Source organism: Geotrypetes seraphini, chromosome 8 (assembly GCF_902459505.1).
Source record: "Geotrypetes seraphini chromosome 8, aGeoSer1.1, whole genome shotgun sequence".
In the NCBI taxonomy this organism is placed as follows: domain Eukaryota; kingdom Metazoa; phylum Chordata; class Amphibia; order Gymnophiona; family Dermophiidae; genus Geotrypetes; species Geotrypetes seraphini.
Window position 1 is genome coordinate 2281321 of NC_047091.1, and position 20134 is coordinate 2301454.

The window sequence follows — 20134 nt, forward strand, 5'->3', positions numbered from 1 at the left end:
GAAGGCAGCATCCCTAGCCCAAAGACAGATCCAAAGAGTCCAGTGTGCTGACACCGCGTAAGCTGAGACCTTACTAAGAACTCAGATGAGATCATAAAGGGCGTCCGCCACATAATGCACACAGTCCATCACTAGCTGGGGACAGGCATCCACTTCCGAAGAAGGCACACTGCACAATCTCATGTGACAAGCACATGCCGCAAAAGAGGTTGCTACTGCTGTCTTGATACCAAAAGAAGTCACTTCAAAAAGTTTGTTCAATATTAAGTCCAAAAACACTACTCCCCCATCGCTAGGGAGGGCCAGGTACCTGGTAACCAGCACCATGGCGGAATCCACTTAGGTGGCTCAAAAAACTGCTAAAAATCAGGAGAACATAAGAAAAGCCTTACTGGGTCAGACCAAAGGTCCATCAAGCCCACTAGCCCGTTCTCACGGTGGCCAATCCAAATCACTAGTACCATAACAGACTATGGACTTTCCTCCAGGAAATTGTCCAAACCTTTCTTAAAACCAGCTATGGTATCCGCTTTTACCATAACCTCTGGCAATGTTTTCCAGAGCTTAACTATTCTCCGAGTGAAAAAATATTTCCTCCTATTTGTTTTAAAAGTATTTCCCTGTAACTTCGAGTGTCCTGTAGTCTTTATACATTTTGATGGAGTGAAAAATCGATCCACTTGTACCCGTTCTACTCAACTCAGGATTTTGTAGATTTCAATCATATCTCCCCTCAGCTGTCTCTTTTCCAAGCTGAAGAGCCCTAATCTTTTTGGTCTTTCCTCATAAGAGAGGAGTTCCATCCTCTTTATCATCTTGATCGCTCTTCTTTGAACCTTATCTAGTGCCACTATATCTTTCTTGAGATAAGTATTGAATGCAATATTCTTCTTTGAACCTTTTCTAGTGCCACTATATCTTTCTTGAGATAAGTATTGAATGCAATACTTCAGGTGAGGTCGCACCATGGAGCGATACAGAGGCATTATAATATTTTTAGTCTTGTTAATCATCCCTTTTTAAAATAATTCCTAGTATCTTGTTCGCTTTTTTGGCCATCGCACATTGGGTGGAAGGTTTCATCATATTGTCTACAATGACACCCAGATCCTTTTCTTGGGTGCTAACCCACAAGGTGGATCCTAGTATCCGGTAATGGTGATCTGGATTATTCTTCCCAAAGTGCATCAATTTGCATTTGTCCACATTAAATTTCATCTGCCACTTGAACGCCCAGTCTTCCAATTTCCTAAGGTCTGCCTGCAATTTTTCACAATCTGCATGTGTTTTAACAACTTTGAACAGTTTACTGTCATCTGCAAATTTAATCACCTCACTCATCATTTCAATTTCCATATCATTTATAAATAAGTTAAATAGCACCGGTCCCAGTACAGACCCCTGCGGCACTCCACTGTTTACTCTCTTCAATTGAAACTATTTAATCCTACTCTCTGTGTCCTATCCAATAAACAATTCCTAATCCAGCTGATAAAGTTTAGACATAGCTTTAGAGAGCCGGAAAGAGCTTTCTAGGGTATCCCATTATTCTGTAACCAGACCAAGAAGCTGCCAGACCAAGAAGCTGTGGATGGGATGGAAAAAAGGAGGACGGTACATTAGAACAGTCCATGACCGAACATTGTGGAGATTCCAATTTGAGCTCTTTCAGAATATCAGCAATAAAATGATGGAGACATTCTTAAAATGTTTGCGGATGGAGGGGTCCACACTCAAATCCTGACTCTCGGGGTGACCTTGCTGACTCATCCCGACAAGGGCAGCAGCAGGATCTAAAATAGAAACAGTGTCAGAAGACAGAAGAAGCATAAAATTTGTATGGCCCGCCGGCTGTGACAAACAAACTAAGTCCAAAGTATACACTTTCCAGAGGAGCAGAATAAAGTCCAGGGAAAATTCATACCCCCGACTTGGAACGCAGGCATTTGGCAAAAGACTCCAGAACGGCCTTTGGGTGAGACTTTTTTCCCGAAACCACAGATCAAGGCAGACTCCCCAACCCAGGAGGACTCGTAAGAGGTGAAGCCTACACAGTTGCTGAACCAGCGCCAATCCGGTGCAATCAATGCACACATTTGATAGATTAGGGGCTGAGGAGTCCATCCCAAATGATTTTTTAACAAAATCGAGGGGTTTTGAAATAGAAATAAAACTTTGAAAAAAGGATCAATAAAAATTCAATATGGTCATTGCAGTAAATTCGTGCCAAAAACGGCAAAAAAAAGAAAATCCAAAAATAAAAAATAGCGATTTGGGGTTTGGGGAGGTAGGAGACCTGAGCCCTACCCTTAGAAACTCTGAAAAATGAGTTTTACCTTGTTCCAAATACCACCTCCGAAGCTTCTATAGGAAATAATGGAGGTGTACTTACAGTCTGTGCAGTGCCTGCCTATCAGCTCTGTTACACTGGGAAAAAGGCTTGTTTGCCTCAGAAACTGCTTCAAATGACCAAACTTAAAGATCTTCGGACTGCCAGTCAGATGGACTCAAGACTGTAACTTCTGCCCCCCACAAAATCACTCCACACGACCAGGGTCAGGAAACACAGCCTGCGCTCTGAAACCCGGAGGGACTTTTACTCGGCCTGCGCTTAAACCCTTGACAAGGTTAGAGGACAAGCAAACTTCCAGAGTAATGGACCCTGAGTCCAAGAAGGGTGTCATACAGCTGGCTAGCTCCATAGGTCTACCGAAGTTTCTCTGTGAAGCAGCAGTCCGAAAAAGGAATTACGAAGGGATGAGACTCATGGTGGGGAAGAAGATTAAGAAGAGGATAAGCACAGTAAAAATGCTAGAGCAAGCATGGTCCCTTTTTAAGGACTCAGTCACCGAGGTGCAAAATCTATATATACCGCGTATCAACAAGGAATCCAAGAGGAAAAAGAACAAGGAAATGGTGTGGCTCATTGTAGCAGCGAAGGAAGCGATCAGAGACAAGAAGACTTAATTTAAGGAATGGAAAAGGTCAAAAACGGATGAAAACTGGAAAAAGCACAAACAACATCAAAGCAGATGCCATAAGGCAGTAAGAGAGGCCAAAAGAGACTACAAGGAAAAAATAGCCAGGGAGGCAAAACACTTCAAACCGTTCTTTCGATATATTAAGGGGAAATGACCAGGGAAGGAAGCGGTGGGGCCACTGAATGATCATGGAATAAAGGGAGTGCCAAAGGAGGACAAAGCCATCGCTGACAAACTGAACACATTTTTTGCGTCTGTATTTACTGAAGAGGATATACACAACATACCGGAAGCTGACAGGTTATACACAGGAAACGAAGACGGGAAACTGACAGGGTTGATGGTCAGTCTAGAAAAGGTATGCAAGCAAATTGATAGGCTTAAAAATGATAAATCCCCAGGACCGAATGGCATCCATCTGAGGGTAATCAAGGAAAAGAAAGGGTCTATAGCTGACCTGCTTCAACTAATAGTAAATCTGTCGATCAAATCAGGAAGGATTCCGGAAGACTGGAAAGTGGCGAATGTTACGCCGATCTTCAAGAAAGGTTCAAGGGGAGATCCGAGAAACTACAGACTAGTGAGTCTGACCTTGGTACTGAGAAAGATGGTAGAGGCGCTGATAAAGGACCGCATCATTAATCACCTTGACAGACACAATCTGATGAGGACCAGCCAGCATGGCTTCAGCAAAGGAAGATTTTGCCTGACAAACTTAATGCACTTCTTTGATCAAGTAAATAGGCAGATAGACAAGGGTGACCCGGTCAACATTGTATATCTGGATTTTCATAAGGTGTTCGACAAGGTCTCGAATGAACGACTAGTTAGAAAAATTGCAAGCCATAGAATCGAGGATGATATACTCACGTGGATTATAAACTGGTTGGCGAAAAAGAAACAGAGAGTGGGGGGTAAATGGACAATACTCGGACTGGAAAAGTGTCACGAGTGGAGTGCCACAGGGTTCGCTGCTCAGGTCTTTGCTCTTCAACATATTTATAAACGACCTGGAAATAGGTACGACGAGCAGGGTGATTAAATTTGCAGATGATACAAAGTTATTCAGAGTAGTAAGGACACAGAAGGATTGCGAAGACCTACAATGAGACATAAACACGCTCGAGGAATGGGCTGTGAAATGGCAAATGAGGTTCAATGTGGATAAGTGTGGATAAGGTGATGCATGTTGGTAACAAAAATCTTATACACGAATACAGGATGTCCGGTGGGCTACTCGGAGAGACCCCCCAGGAAAGAGACTTGGGAGTACTTGTAGATAAGTCAATGAAGCCGTCCGTGCAATGCATGGCGACGGCAAAAAAGGCGAACAGAGTGCTAGGAATGATTAAGAAGGGGATCACAAACAGATCGGAGAAGGTTATCATGCCGCTGTACCGGGCATGGTGCACCCCCACCTGGAATACTGCATCCAACACTGGTCATCGTACATGAAAAAGGACATTGTACTACTCGGAAGGTTCCAGAGAAGAACGACAAAAAATGGTTAAGAGACTGGAGGAGTTGCCGTATAGTGAGAAGCTAGAGAAACTGGGTCTCTTCTTCCTTGGAAAGAGGAGACTGAGAGGGGATGATCAAAACATTGAAGATAATGAAGGGAATTCACTTAGTAGAGAAAGAGAGATTGTTCACCCTCTCCAAGGTGGAGAGAACGAGAGGGCACTTGCTAAAATTAAAAGGGGATAGATTCCGTACAAATGTAAGGAAGTTCTTTTTCACCCAGAGAGTGGTAAAAATATGAAACCCAGAGGTTGTTATAGGGGAAAGCACACTCCAGGGATTCAAGACAAAGTTAGACAAGTTCCTGCTGAACCAGAACGTATGCAGGTAAGGCTAGACTCAAATAGAGCACTGGTCTTTGACCTAAGGGCTGCCGCGTGAGTGGACTCCTGGGCACGATGGACCACTGGTCTGACCCAGTAGTGGCAATTCTTATGTTCTTATGGAGGGGACAAAAATCAGATTGGGAGTCATGTAAGATAGAAAATTGATCCAAATAATTCATCAATTCAATGTTAACCAGACCTTCCATCAGTTTTACTAAGAATGGATTACCTGCAATTTGTCTATAATTAGTAATTAAAGACAAAGATTGATTTGGATTTTTTGTTATTGGCATAATAATGATATGACCTAACTCTTTCGGAAATTCTCCTTTACGTAATAAAGTAATTATCCATTCATAAACTTCCTATTTAAAACTGATAGGAGCTGATTTCATAATCACTAGAGGACAGATATCTAATGAACAATGTGATTTTGCATATTTTGCATGAAGTTTAATAAATTGATCCCAATCTGGAATTTTAAAAGAACTCTAGTTTAAATCTGCAGGAAAGATATTTTTTTGATGGAAATATCATCAAGGATCTTCCCATAGACGCTAATCTTAGATTAAGGACTTATGTACTAAAGTATAATGCTAAATCATCTGAAGGGAGAAGATCCTGTCGGGCTTGCCTAAATTATCTAACATCATAAATTGGGTTAACCAATCTGAACAACTCTATATTGGTTCCTATTTTTGAAGAACAGTAGTTACGACATTTCTCCTTTACCTTCTTCTTAAAATCTTGTATCCTTGTTCTCCATTTCAATCTATCTTCATCTCTTTTTGTTTTACTCCAAATTCTTTCAAGCCGCCTTGCTGCATATTTTAGCTTAATTAGTTCAGAATCATATCATTCATCAATTAAACCTAACAAAGAAGAGCACCAGCCCTCTGTTATCATGAATCTCAAAAGCTGAAGTGCTTCGCCCACTGTACCATGAACTGTCACACTTTATATTGCCCATCATATAATAGTCTACCCCAGTAGAGTATTCCAGTCGGGTTTTCAGGATTTCCCCAATGAATCTGCATGAGATCTATTTGCATGCACTGCTTTCAATGCATATTCATTGGGGAAATCCTGAAAACCCGACTGGAATATGGCTCTCGAGGACCGGAGTTCCCTACCCCTGCTCTACCCTACCAAGTAACCATGTTGTTTTAATTTTTATTCATTTATTAAATCATTACAAGTTTAATACTCGTTCTAGAGATACAGAGCCATTTCCAATAACAAAAAAGAAGAAAACATAAAAAATAAAGGAATAAAATAAAATTGAATTTGGTCTCTTCCATAGACCACTATTTGCAAAGGGGAGGAATTAGAACTTAAGGGAGTATTTTTCAATAAACAACTCAGGAAAAGACTTAGACGATTAACCCTCGGCTATAAACATTTGCTGATCCTGACCCACTGGTTAACTTTTTAAGGTCCCAAAAATATCTCAAGCTCATATATTTTACTGCACATTAACAAGGGTATGCTAGCAAGAAGGCAGCTCCCAATCCTCTTGTTTCTTCTCTCATTGCAAGAAATTCTCTGCGTCTCTCTTGAGTTAATTTGGTCACATCTGGATAAAGCCATACTCTCTGACCACAAAGCAGGAATCATTCCCTTTTTAAAGTATATTCTCATAACAGATGTGAGATCTTGTTTAAAAACCAAATTAACTATCAAAGTTCAGTACTCCCCCGAAATTCGCAAATTTCACTCGCGGTCTACTCCGACCACCTCTTCCTGTAGTAAAGTCAGGCTATACCAATCAGGAGCTGCTTTGACATGCAGCTCCTGATTGGTGTAACCCGACTTTACTACAGGAAGAGGCGGTCAGAGCATACCGCGAATGAGTGAATCCGCAATTCGCAAACTGCAAATTCGTGGGGGAACACTGTACTTTGTTCCTTAAACTCAGACAGAATCTTCCAAGATCGCTGTTAAATTTTGCAATTGTTTTTCCTCAAATTTATTTTGAACCATTGAAATATTTTCTGTCCCATTTTTTTCCTTTAACAACCAATAGAAAGTAAGCTTTACTTATTGGCTGAATAGTTTTTGAAGGAAACCATGTTTCTGTCATACAATGGTTTGCCACATTTTGTCATACTGTCACCTTTTTCTCCCACTCTACTATACATTGTATCTTTCTTAGTATATATGCCATACCATATCTACTATGTTACAAATTCACGTGCTATGTCCATTACACAATATTTGCTATCCCATTTCCACCACACTAGGTTCTACCAAGTACTATACTGTCATGTCATACTAGGTTAGCCATGTTTGTATACTGTGTTTGCCATGTTACGTTTGTATATATAATATGTTTACCATACTATGTTTATGTATACTGTATAATACTATGTTTACCATATATAATACAATGTCTGTCATGTTATGTTTGCCTTGCTTCACTTTTATAAATAGTACGTCTCCCCATGCTATGCTTGTATATATCATACTATAATAATAATAATAACTTTATTTTTCTATACCGCCATAGTCAGGTGACTTCTAGGCGGTTCACATTGAAAGAAGGCTGGACAGTCAGCGAATAACAATAAGTCTGAATACAATACAATAAGTCTAAATACAATACAATAAGTGTAAATAGAAAGCTTACAAACTAATTGGAGTTCTATGGGTAAAGAATACATGAAAGGAGCTTCTTACTAAGCTTGTATATATGACTATGTTTTGTTGTGCAATGCTTGTCATGCTGTGTCTCATCCATGTTTGTCATATTATATTTTACCAGGCTTTGTTATGTATGTAAACTTGTAATCCATTCTGAGCTCTCCTGGGAGGACAAGATAGAAACCCAAAGAAATAAATAAAAACTTCAGGTAGAAGTAGAGCTCTCAGTGAAGTACAGGAAGGTCAGAGAAAACTCTGGAGTGGATTCCTTCTGGAAATGGCTCATGGCCATTGGGAGATAACCCACTTGTCTAGAATGTCTCACATATTGCTCTGGAATACGTATTATGCCTGCTTCTTCTCAAAGAATGTGTAATTACATTATGTAAAACATAACATCAAACCACATCCCTATAAATCTCAATCCTAACAGAACCTTCCAGCATTCAACACATGATGTGTTTTTTACTTTCTTTCTGAATGCAAATTCTCTCTCATTTCTACTGGCAACAGCTTTGGTGCATGCAATGAAAAAAACAACCCCCAAGCTCAAACTACAACACATTTCATTTCCCTTATTGTTTTTCTATTTAACTGGGTCACATCAAAAATGCAGCTCCATAACTTTTCTGAGGAAGTGCTGAGAGCAGAGCAAAATTAGTTATTAGCTTAAGAGTCTAAAATTCTTCTGTCTTAGTTATCATCTGTTCCTGTTGCAGAATATTAAAAGGTAGGTATTAGATTGTGTTGTAAGTCAAAAATTATTTTGTCTTTTTTGTCTTCTTTCCTACCAATACTACTCAACTCCCAGCCATCCATAGCACATCCCTTAATTTATAGTAAATTATACCAATTAAAAGGACAAAAAGAAAATTTGTCACCTTAGGGTCATCACAGCCAAATATTTCAACCTGAATAACAAATTATTTTGTAGTTCAGTGAGAAGCAAACAAAAAATATACCAAATAATCTTAAGGCCCATAAAATTATTTTAAATATCCCTATACTTAAAATAACTGAACAACCCACCAACATTATGATGAAGACAGCAATCCAACAGCAAGATGGATGCTATCCAGTCTTGTTCATTAGTGTCATATGTAGATTATCTCCCAGTTGATAAGAGATCATTCAGTGCACTCGGTGAAAAGAGCTCTCAGCCAATGAGTCCAATTTCTGGAGGTTAGAATAGCAGAGGTGTTGTGGCAGAGAGAGATATAGATATAGAGAGAGGAAACATAGTTCAGAAGTCCTACCTGCAGTCTGGTAGGCGAGAGTTCAACTTAAAGAAAATATCACCTTGGTGAGGAAGGAAATGATCCTGTTGCCACCAGAATATACAATATCCTCTTGTATCAAGGACATATCTACATAGCCTTTTGCCCAGAAGAGAAGGGTTGGATAGCTGTTTTAGCTGGAGATTCTATTAGGTATCTAGATGGTTGGTAGGACAATGGTGGATGGTGAGGATTGCTTGGTCATTTGACTGAATGGTGTAAAGGACATTGCTAAGGGAGAGTCAACTGTCTAGGAACAAGTGTGAACTAAAGATGTAGGAAAGTGTTGGAAGGAGGTTTGGGAAGCCAAATTTAGGCTCTTAGAATCTGAAATCCAGAACCTCCACAGCAGCACTCCCTGAAATACTTCCCATTTCATGTACAGGACCAGTCTCAATTTATGAATAAGGTCCAAGGAGGTGGCAGACCTAGCAGTTGAGCGAATAAGCAGGTGCACAGCAGAAAGGGAGGGTCAAGGCTGGTTAACTGAATTAAATTTTTAATGTATATTAAAATTGTAACACATTAATCACATTATTAATAGAGCTGGGCTGTCATTTGCAATTGGATGGGAAATGTAAATGATATATCCCATGTCGCTGCATGTCATTGAAAATGACAGTAAGTGTTTCTGTTTGTCAGTAATAGTGTTTCCTCTTATTTGGAAATAGGGGGCAATCTGACACCTCAGATACCAACTCTTACTGTTTTTTTTTGGATTTTAAGCTTTTTGAAAATGAAATAAATTTGAAAATTACCGACCGGGAGGAGGTGCTACGACCTGCGGCAGCTGTGCCTGGCTGCACTTGTGCCATGTGCTTGCTGGAGGCTGGGGGTTTCCATGAAGTGCCTTCTGCCAGTGGAGTTGCAGTCTCCTCATCACTACCCCCAAAGCTGGTGATGAAGGTGATCTTCTCCTCTCGACCTGGACTAGGGGTGCGAGATCGGGAACGAGTCTCTGAGCTGGATTCAGACTGTGACCTAAATGGTGAAGACAACAGAATGGAAAAGAGTTACCACACCCAAGTGACTTCTGAGGGACTAAGAGACACAGACAAAAACATCTCATAAAAGTATGGAAGAGATTACTGTGAGTGATTAGAGAAATTACTCTAAAGATTCTGTACAGCACTGCCTACTGTCTAGTAGTGCTTTAGAAATACAAAGTAGTAGATCTCTCTCTTATTATCTGGCAGACAGTAGGGCATCGTAAACTGGTCAAGGTGAGCCCAGGACCTGACTGCTTCTAATCACATGACAGGAACAGCTAAAGGCTCCCACATTTTCTTCTGAGCAGCCCATATTAGAATTGGATTGCCAACCCTCCTCCCTCTCTAAGCCCAGGACCTGATTGCTTCTAATCACATGACCAGGTGGAAGATTCTCAAAACCCACTGTGTCTTTAATGATGATTGCTAAACCTGTTCTAGCTGATTTAGCATGGAAGTATTCTACCAGCCAATTCTCACTGTGGTCTTTTCCGAGCTTCCTGGCAGACTCTGACTCTGCCATGCAAATGTATTACAACTATTACAACGAGGTCATTAATATTTAAACAAGCACTCTGGGCGATTCACTAACCTCGCTGTCCTATATTTGCGGGCAAAATTTTCCAGCAGGTCTGAGCTGTTGTAGCCTTACTTTCTGGTAGTGCCTGAGCGCTGATTGGCTTAGGCATTGACTGCTTAGACCTTCCAGAAAATTGTGTCTCCTCTTCTCAACACCCCCGGCAGGAGGGATGCCCACTCCCTCCCACAGCCGTCATCAAGCACACACATCCCCCCACCCCAGCAGCGGGATTGATGCCCACTCCTTCCCTACTACCCACCGTCAAGCAACCCCCCTGACACATACGCACACCCCCACCCGGCCCACTCCCTCCTGTTGCCACTATTATGCCCTCTCTGACCCCCCCCCCTGTTCATGAAGGCTGGCTGGAGGGATGCCTACTCCTTCCAGTCAACAGGCCTGCCTCTTCAAAATGGCAGGCCATTTTGAGCAATCAGAGCTCAAAATGGCAGGCTAATCAGAGCCTTAGGCCTCTCCCCGCCGCATCCCAGGATGCACAGGGGAGGTGAAAGCCTTCATGAGCAAGGGGGGAGGGTTGTTGGGGGCATGATGGTGGCAGGGGGAGGGAATGGGCATCCCTCCTGCTGCTGGGGGTGGATGCTTGTGTGTTGGGGGGGGGGTTGTCAGGTGGGTTGCTTGACGGTGGTGACGGGAGTGAGTGGGCATCCCTCCTGATGATCTTCAATTTGGGGGTCTTTCTTTTTGGTTTGCTTGTGGGTGTATTCTGCACATGTGCTGATCGCTATCACCAGCAATCAGCACATGCAAATTTAGTAGCACTGCAAACCTCATTTGCATGCATGGATTTCTAAGAATGACTCACTTTTTTGAAATCATTACAATAGCGGCTGCGATTGTAACCCGTCGGATTCTACTGCGAACATTAGAGAATCTTCCCCCATGTGTTTAAAAGCTCTTTGCTGCTTCAGATAGTTCTCTTGTGGGGACTCTCATCTGCTGTACTAAATACTGGCTCTGTTGTAAATGATTATTTTGTTGTACATGTAATGTATTATGCTTGTCTCTGTAAGAACAGCTAAAGGCTCCCACCTTATTTTCAGAGCAGCCCAAATCAGATGACAGGAAAGTAAGGCTTGGCAGCTCAGACTTGCCCGAAAATGTTGCTGTTGTCAAGTAACCCCCTCCCCAGCAAGAGGGATGCCCACTCCCTCCCACTGCTGCCGTTAAGCAACCCCCCCAACACACCCCTGGCAGCAGGAGAGATGCCCACTCCCTCCCACCGCCAAGCAATCCTACCCCACTGATACCCGGCCAGCAGCAGGAGGGATGCCCACTCCCTCTAACCACCAAGCACTGAGGAGGAGAAGGCCTGCCATTTTGAAGAGGTAGGGCTACTAGCTGGATGTAGGATGCATCCCTCTGGCCAGTCTTTATAATCAAGGTAGGGGGTTGCGGAGGGGAGGGGGCTCATTGGAGACACCAGGTTGGGGGGAGTCGTCAGGGGTAGAAGGATGTAGGCATCTCTCCCACTGCCGGGGAAGGAGAGATGTTGGAAGAGTTGCTTGGTGGCGGGATATCGGGGGGGTTGTTTGCCAGCAGTAGCTGGAGGGAGTGGATGTCCCTCCTGCTGTCTGGGGGAGTGTCGGGGGAGGAGGGAGTGGGCATTCCTCCCGCTGCGGGGGGAGGCGGGGTGTTGCTTCACATCGGCAGCGGGAGTGGGCATCTCTCCTGCTGCTGGGGGAGGGGTTGCTTGACATCGGCGGTGGGAGAGAATGGGCATCCCTCCTGCCAATCTTCGATTTGGGATCTCTAAAATTTTATCTGTGGATTTATTCTGCGCATGTGTCGATCGCTTTCACCAGCGATTGGCACATATAAATTTAGCAACCCTCCACAAACCTCATCTGTATGTGCCTTTTTTAAAGAATGACTTGACTTTTTGAAATCGTTACAGTAGCGGCCGCAACAGTTGCCTATCGGATCTTACCACAAACATTTGATAATCTTCCCCTTAGTTCTTTCTCGTGGGGGCTACTCGCGCCTTTGGTGTGAGCAGCTTTATTTTTACTCACATTTTAACCTTGCTGCCTTCCTTTAATTAATATAAGTGCGTCTTTTGCATGAGACCCCATAGCCCATTCCAGCCTCAACATTACTTCAAAAGTCTTCTCCCTTGTCTAAAATATATCTTATGACTACAACGGCGGTCTTTCTGAGAAAGTCTTGCTCGAATATGCTTCCCTCTCCTCTCTTCCATGTCTATGGCTCCTGTACACCTCTTCTTCCTAATATTGACTCTTCCTAATCTCTCCCTTCATCTCAAACCACTGAACCCCACCACCACCATCACTCAATTTTTGAATTAATCACCTCACCCTCCCTTTTGTCTACTATTCTCTTAGCCCTAAAGCTTCACCACTTTCTCCGCTCATTCAGCCATCCTCACTCTTCCTATGTGCATGATGTTGCAGACACCTCCATACTGCACCTATTCTTGTCCACACTTTCCTACTCCTTCTTTAGCTCTCCACCAGAGACATCAATCCCAATCCTAGTCCTCCCAATCAACTCTCACCCTACTGATGTGGGTCGCACCACAATGTCACCACTCTTTATTTCTGCTCCCCTCCTTCTTCCTTGCCCTTTTCATGTGCCCTATGGAATGCCCATTCCATCTCCAACAAGCTTGTCTACAACCACAACCTCTTTATCTCTCGATCTCTCCACCTGCTTGCACTACCCGAGACATGGATCAACCCCGATGACTGCCTCAGCTGCCTCCCTATGTCATGGAGGTTACCTTTTCTCCCATATGCCTCGCTCAGTTGGTCACAGAGGTGGTGTTGGGCTGCTACTTTCAGTCTCTTGTAGATAGCTCATTCGAACAGGGGCTTTCTCTTCCATATTTTGGTGTACAGCGCTGCGTAAGCTTGGTAGCGCTATAGAATTGATAAGTAGTAATGGTAGATTTCAACCCCTGCAATCGCACTGCTTTTCTTCCTTCGAAGTCCATTCTATCTATTTGCTCCTCTATCCCTCTTTGCAGCGGTCATTTACTGACTCCCTGATAAGCCTCTTTCTTTCTTTCTCTCTCACTGACTGACTCCTGGCTCTCCTTCTTTCTTGAACCTTCATCTCCTTCCCTCATTCTTGTGATTTTAACATTCACGCTGATGATCCCTCCAACTCCTATGCTTCTATACTTAACGTCCTCATTTAATCTTCAACTATGCTCCACCGTCCCTACCCACCAAAATGGCCACTGTCTTAATTTTATCCTCTCCTCTAACTGCTCTATCACAAATTACTGCACCACAGTTCTTCCACTCTCTGATCTCCATCTAATAACTTTCACAACCCAACATCCCCCTTCCTCCCCCCGCAAAGATCCAGCCAATGTTCAATACATTTAAGAATCTTCAGGCTATTGATTCCTGCACTCTCTCCACCACTGTTTCAACCCTCCTATCTACAAGTATATTACACTAGTCTGTAAATGAAGCTGTCTCCTTCTATAATACCACTCTCTCCCCTTGTTTTAGGTACCATTGCTCCCCCACCCCTGTAAGGCATGCCAAACCCCAGCCCTGGCTGAATTTGAAAATCTGCTACTTATAATAATAATAACAACTTTAATTTTCTATAACGCCAACACCCGGTTCTAGGCAGTTCACAGAATAAGAGGACTGAATAGTGCAGTGATACAACAAAATACTTAAGAAAGCACAGTACAATATTCCATATATAAAACTAGAGTATGAATACTATGATGTAGTCATTGATCAAGTAACAAATATTTTGAACAAATAAGTCTTAACTGATTTTCTAAAAGTACAATAGGATGCAGTTTGCCAAATCATGTCATCTAACCAAGCTTGAACTTTACCTGTTTGATAAGCCAAAGATCAATCAAAAAATTTTTTTATAACAACAATTTTTAGGATTAGGAAAAGTGAATAAACCAGAACATCAAGTAAACTTAATCGGACTATACAATTCAAAATGAGAGAAAAGATAAGATGGAGCTAATCCAGATAACAATTTGTGGCAAATGCAAGCAAATTTGAAAAGTATTCTAGCTTCTATTGGCAACCAGTGCTAGGTCTGCTAAACATCTTTGGATCAAATCCCATACACATGCTGACTTCATTCACTTCAAATGCCTCCTGACCGCCTTAAAGTTTGCTCTTTTACTTGCCAAACAAGATTACTATACCAGCTTGACTGACTCTTTCGGCTCCAACCCTCACCATCTCTGCCACGCTGATGTCTCTGCTCAAAGTGCCCCCACCTCTATCACATCTCCCCCCCCAACTATGGCCAATTAACGTGTTTTTTGGGTAGGTCTTAATATAAGACCTACCCCCAAAAATAAGCCCTAGTCACCAGTGGCAGCAGCAGTGCTTCTTCCCCCCCCCCCCCCGATGCCGGTGCTACTGCTGGTCACGCTGCTTACGTTGCTCCCGGTGCCGTGCATGAGCGACGATTGGACCGAACTTCCGGAGGTGTCGGAGCTGCCGGACCTAGACCCCACTAGTCAGCAGCGGCTTGAAGAGGTGGAATATAGCAGCGCGGCGCTAAGCCAGTGTCTGGTGCACTTCGCTTGGCTGCTCCGTCTCTGCTGGGACTGTGGGACCTGAACCGTCTGCTCAACAACATCTCATCGGCGCTGCAGGTGAGAAAGCCGGGCAGCGCTGGCTGGCTACCATTGCCCCCCCCCCCCACATATAGCAGCACTCCCTCCCTCTCCCACTCTTCATCCGATAGCGCTGCTCCCCCTCGGCTCCCACACTCCTCAAAATGCTGCTCCTCTTCCTCTCACCTCCCTCACCCCTCATCTAGCAACATTGCTACCCCCGCCTCCCTGCTCCCTTTCCTCCCAGCTCCCCCACCCCTCATCTGGCAACACTGCTCCCAACCCCTCCCCTTAATCCTACCATCCCTCAACTGGCAATGCTATCTTCCTGCCCTCCCGTCTCCCACAATCTTCAAAATGCTGCTCCCTTTTTTCCCAGCTCCCCAACTCTCATCTGGCAGCGGGGGGGAGAGGGGATGGGAGGGATAAAAAGATGTTGCATAAGGGATGGGAAGGAGGGAGGGATAGAAGCTGCAAGGGTTCTGCTGCACAGAGGGAAGGGAGGGATAGAAAATTACTGCACAAGGGGATGGGTGAGAGGGGAGGAAATATGCTGCACATGAGGGGGATAGAAAGGAAATAGGAAGAATTGGTGTGGAGGAGAGGAAGGGAGAGATGATCATTGAACATGAAAATAACACCTAATGCCTTTTTTGGGCCCAAAATTAATGTAAGACAGTGTTTTATTTTCGGGGAAACCCAGTAGAACAAGCTGCCTGAGTCAGTATGTCAAGCTCCATCTTTGGAACTATTCAAATACAGAGTAAAAGCCTACCTCTTCAAGAATGCATTTAGCTCTTAACCCCCTCACTCTAAGCGCCCTGAGAAACTCCCTAAGCCCCTATTTCTACTGTTGTAAGGTCTACTGAGCAGGGACCGTCTCTTAAATATGTTGATGCAAAGCGCAGCGAATAGCCTATCAGTGCTATAGAAATGTTAAATAGTAATGGTATTAGGATGTTATTTTACTGAAGTCCCAGAGCTGGGCATCAGTATAATGGAAGGGAAATACTATTTATGCTCAGGAGAGCTACAGGGTTAAATTATCACTCGCTTTGCCACTGAGTTGGAGACAAATCTATTACACTGGCCAACACTCATTTTGGTGCCTCAAATGTTAGACCTGCTTCTGGGTATATTTGACCTGCTGATTCCAAAAATAGCACTAGTTTTCTTCTATTAGCTCTAGATTTTGAGATACAGAACATGTGCCATATACCATTCTTCATTCTGCTTGCCAATTAAAAAAATCAGGATATTTTAATGTAGTGTTTAAAAATATATATTGTTAATTATTGAGAATGGCAAATGGCCCAGAAGGGCAAGTACAACTAGCAGAGGAACAAGAACAATACAGGAGGAGCAATAAAAGCACCCCATCTTCCTTCGTATCTGGCTTACACTGTTTTTATGTCTTGGTAAAATCTTTCACCTTGCTCTTCACTTAAGTCACTAAGGTTCTCTGGAACGCGATCTAAGTGACTGTGCAGATAATGGACTTTAAAACTCATGTTACAGCCAAGCCTGCTGAAATGAAAGAGCATATCCTCTACTAATTGTCTGCCTTCTTGGTGCCAAGAAAGATTTTCACAACAAGAACAAATGAAGACCAGGTCATTTATAAAGTTGTCTGATCTGTGGATCATTGAAAATTCCTGCCTTCAGTTTTTCTATGGTAAGTCCAGATAACAAATGTGCTATGTATTTAATGCACAATTTACAAAATGTTTCATCAGGCCTAGTTTTATATGTAGTGGTGGCAGTAGGATTCTATCTTATGCTACCAAAGGTTCATTGATTACATTTTATCCACCAATCACCATATATTCCTTCAGCAACCAATATTTTTTTTGCCCAATTTTCATGTTTGGCTCTACTATCCCAAAGGCATATCTAAGAAACTAGAGCTGATGTGGACTATCCAATGCAATTTTCTGAATCAGCACCTCAAATAACTCCAGGGACAAAAACCTAAGGCTCCAAGAAAATAGTTTTTTGTTGGCCTGTGTTATTTCACCATTTGGATAAAACAGAGGTGGTGAAGTAGCATTTTGCTCTGCAAAGTAACACTAACATGGGTAAGAGAGATATTCAAGGTCATAAGGACAAAGAAGCATGGTTGAAATAACCGAGTAGTGCAAATATGAGTGAGAATGTAATTATCTGTTACTCACCTTTTATATGGATCATAGGTTGGACTGTCTCTCCGAGCATAGCTAAAAAATAAAGAACACAGCCATGAACCCTCATGAAGAATGAATGCAGGCTTATTCTCCTCTCCTCCTCCTCCTCCCCCCCCCCCAAAAAAAAAGAATGGTTTGGTATTTTTAAGTTTCAAGTTTATTAAAATTTTTGATTAATCGCTTTGTCATTTTTCAAAGCGATGAACATACATATATATAAATAGAATTAGTTAATATTACAATCTTAAAAACAAAAATTAAAACATTAATTATACATAATAGTAAAAATAAATGTAAAAGAGACAAAAAACATGACATGACATGAATTTAGGGAAAAAAAAAAGGGATAAGAACTACAAAATATAATTAAAAGGAGGTTGGGTAAAAACATAAGGTAGGAATTTATTTTCTTTAAATATTGAATCATTGTGTTCCAGATTATAAGTTATTAATCAAAAGCGTCTTTGAAGGGGGGGCGTGGCTTGGAGCGCGCACGATATGGCAGCCTAACTACAGCGCTCCCGTATCCAGGCAACAAACGGAACAAAATTAAAACTTCTACTTTTTCAAATCGCTAAAAAAAATACACTAAACAACGTCGGAGATGGCGACTATAAAGCAGGGGAAAGCTGAAAAACCTTCAACATCGGGAATATCAGCAAAAAGAACAAAAGTCACTCCCCTGTCACCATCGAGTGTGCCGTTCCCGATGGAGACTGAAGAAATCACTGAAAAGGCTGATATAATGACTGAACTGTTTAAAATAAAACTTATGCTGACTGAAAACTCCAATAAAATATCTGAAGTAAAAGAAGAGCTTCTTAACATGAAACAAGAAATCCAAACTGAGAGACTGAGAATGACAGTGCTGGAAGAAAAAGTGGAGAGATTTGAATCTTTCACACAGGAATATGACAAAGATAAAAAAGAAATAGCAGCTTTAAAAAATCAAATGGTGGACATGGAAAACCGAGGAAAAAGAAAGAACATAAGAATTTTGGGGCTGGCTGAAAATATTGAAGGAGGAGATCCTGTACAATTCCTAGAAAATCTGTTACCTAAACTGCTTCAGCTCAACTCAAAATGGCCGTTAGAAATTGAAAGAGCCCACAGAATCCCCACAAGAAAGCCAGTAAACCAAGCTGCTCCAAGACCTTTGATATTCAAGGTATTACGGTATCAACAAGCTCAAGAAATATTAAAAATGGCAAAAGCAAATAAAAACTTGAATTATAAAGGATCAAAACTGATTTTAGTACCGGATTTTGCTAAATATACTGCTAACATAAGAAAACAATTCCTCACATACAGACAGCAGCTGAAAGAAAAGGGATACATATATGGAATATATTATCCATCCACTATGAGAGTATCCAGTGGAAATAAATCCATATATTTTCAAGACCCGGCAAAACTGAAAGAATTTCTGACACAAAAAGATCCTAAGTTTATATAAATAACAGAACAATTCAGCTGAAGAAAGAAGAAAGAAGAAAGAAGATGGAAAAAAAAAGGGAAAATAAAGAAGATTATTAAAAGAAATGTTATCAACTGGAAATATAATTTATTGAAATAATGGATGCAATAATATAACAATATTTAAAAATTAGCATCCACAATCATTAATATCATTAATTATTATTAATATTATTAAAAAAAAAAAAAAAAAAAAAATATATATATTATTATTATCAAAATATAAATAAATTAATTATTTAAAAAAAATATATATAAAATACAAGTTTTAATCAAAATAGATAATATATTCTATTATATAGCATATTAAATTATTATGATAAAGGATCAATGAAATGATTTACAATGAAAATATCATTAAAATATTGAAAGGAAAAATTTATAATTGTTATATTGAGAATAAGATTTAAAAATGAAATATATTAATTATTATAAAAACAATATTTTAACACTGTATAAGAAAATTATAATTTTATGAAATATATACAAGAAAATAATTGATTATTGACAGAAATAATTAATAAAATAGATGTCTAATATAAAATTTTTATTTGATTTAATTATTCAGTCATATTAACTTATTATGAAAAATAAGAAAATAATGTAATGGAATGATAGATAATTAATAAAAGATGAATTTATTATAAAACTTATTTACTGACATAAAATGTATATTTTAATCAATTATTCATTCAAATTAATTCAATATGAAGATGATCTATGAAAACGATTGAAATGCATTATAATTAAGATCAATATTATATATTTATATAATACTGGATATATTTAAGTTATATGATGATATAGATATAGATATATATAGAGAATAAGAGCTATATTTGAAATATGTTTATTTATTAGAAATATTATATTATAAGTATGCATTATATTGAATTTAATTTTATAATTCAAATATATTTAATTCTCAGTAAATTCATAAAATTTTATAGATTAAATGAATATAATTTTTAATAATATAAGGGTGGAAGTATATAGAATGTATTGAATTCAGAAATATATTTTAAATAATATAATGTATTATTAGTTGCCTGGAGATGGAGATGTAGGTTTTGCATGACCAATGCGTGTTCCAAATCAGAATAAGATAATGGGTGGGAGGGGAGGGAAAATAATGGGTGGGTTAGGGGATAAATTTTCAATGAATGTGCTAGGAGCTAATCATGTAAACAATCATAGAATATTGATTAAGTATAATTATTAATCAGATGGATCTAAAAATGTATTCGCTGAATGTCAATGGTTTAAATCATCCTATTAAGAAGAAGAAATTATTATCGTTCCTTAAAAATCAAAATGCGGATATTTATTTTATTCAAGAAACTCATCTTTCGGAAATTGAATCAAAAAAATTATCTGGAGGTTTTATTTCTAAATGTTTATTTGCACCGGCTTTAAAGAAAAAGGCTGGAGTGGCTGTTCTAATAAATAAAAAATGTAATGCAGATTTTAAACTAATTAATTATGATCCCTTAGGAAGATGGGTGCATGTCGAAATGGTTCTGGGAAATACTACCCTGAATTTATTCAATTTATATGCTCC

At 40.5% G+C, this 20134-nt stretch overlaps 1 protein-coding gene across 6 annotated transcripts in view; it reads right to left on the minus strand.

Moving 5' to 3' along the window:
- The window catches only part of CLASRP (CLK4 associating serine/arginine rich protein), a 211791-nt gene that overhangs the window by 107163 nt on the left and 84494 nt on the right, over nucleotides 1-20134 (minus strand). For all 6 annotated transcript variants that reach the window (XR_004540410.1, XM_033955808.1, XM_033955811.1 and 3 more), the window contains exons 11-12: nucleotides 17089-17130; nucleotides 9511-9729 (exon numbers count right to left, since the gene is read on the minus strand). Coding sequence is in view for 5 of the 6 variants with exons in the window: in XM_033955808.1 (XP_033811699.1) it covers nucleotides 9511-9729; nucleotides 17089-17130 (261 nt within the window). In the remaining variant the exon portion in view is untranslated. The remainder of the gene's footprint in view (nucleotides 1-9510; nucleotides 9730-17088; nucleotides 17131-20134) is intronic.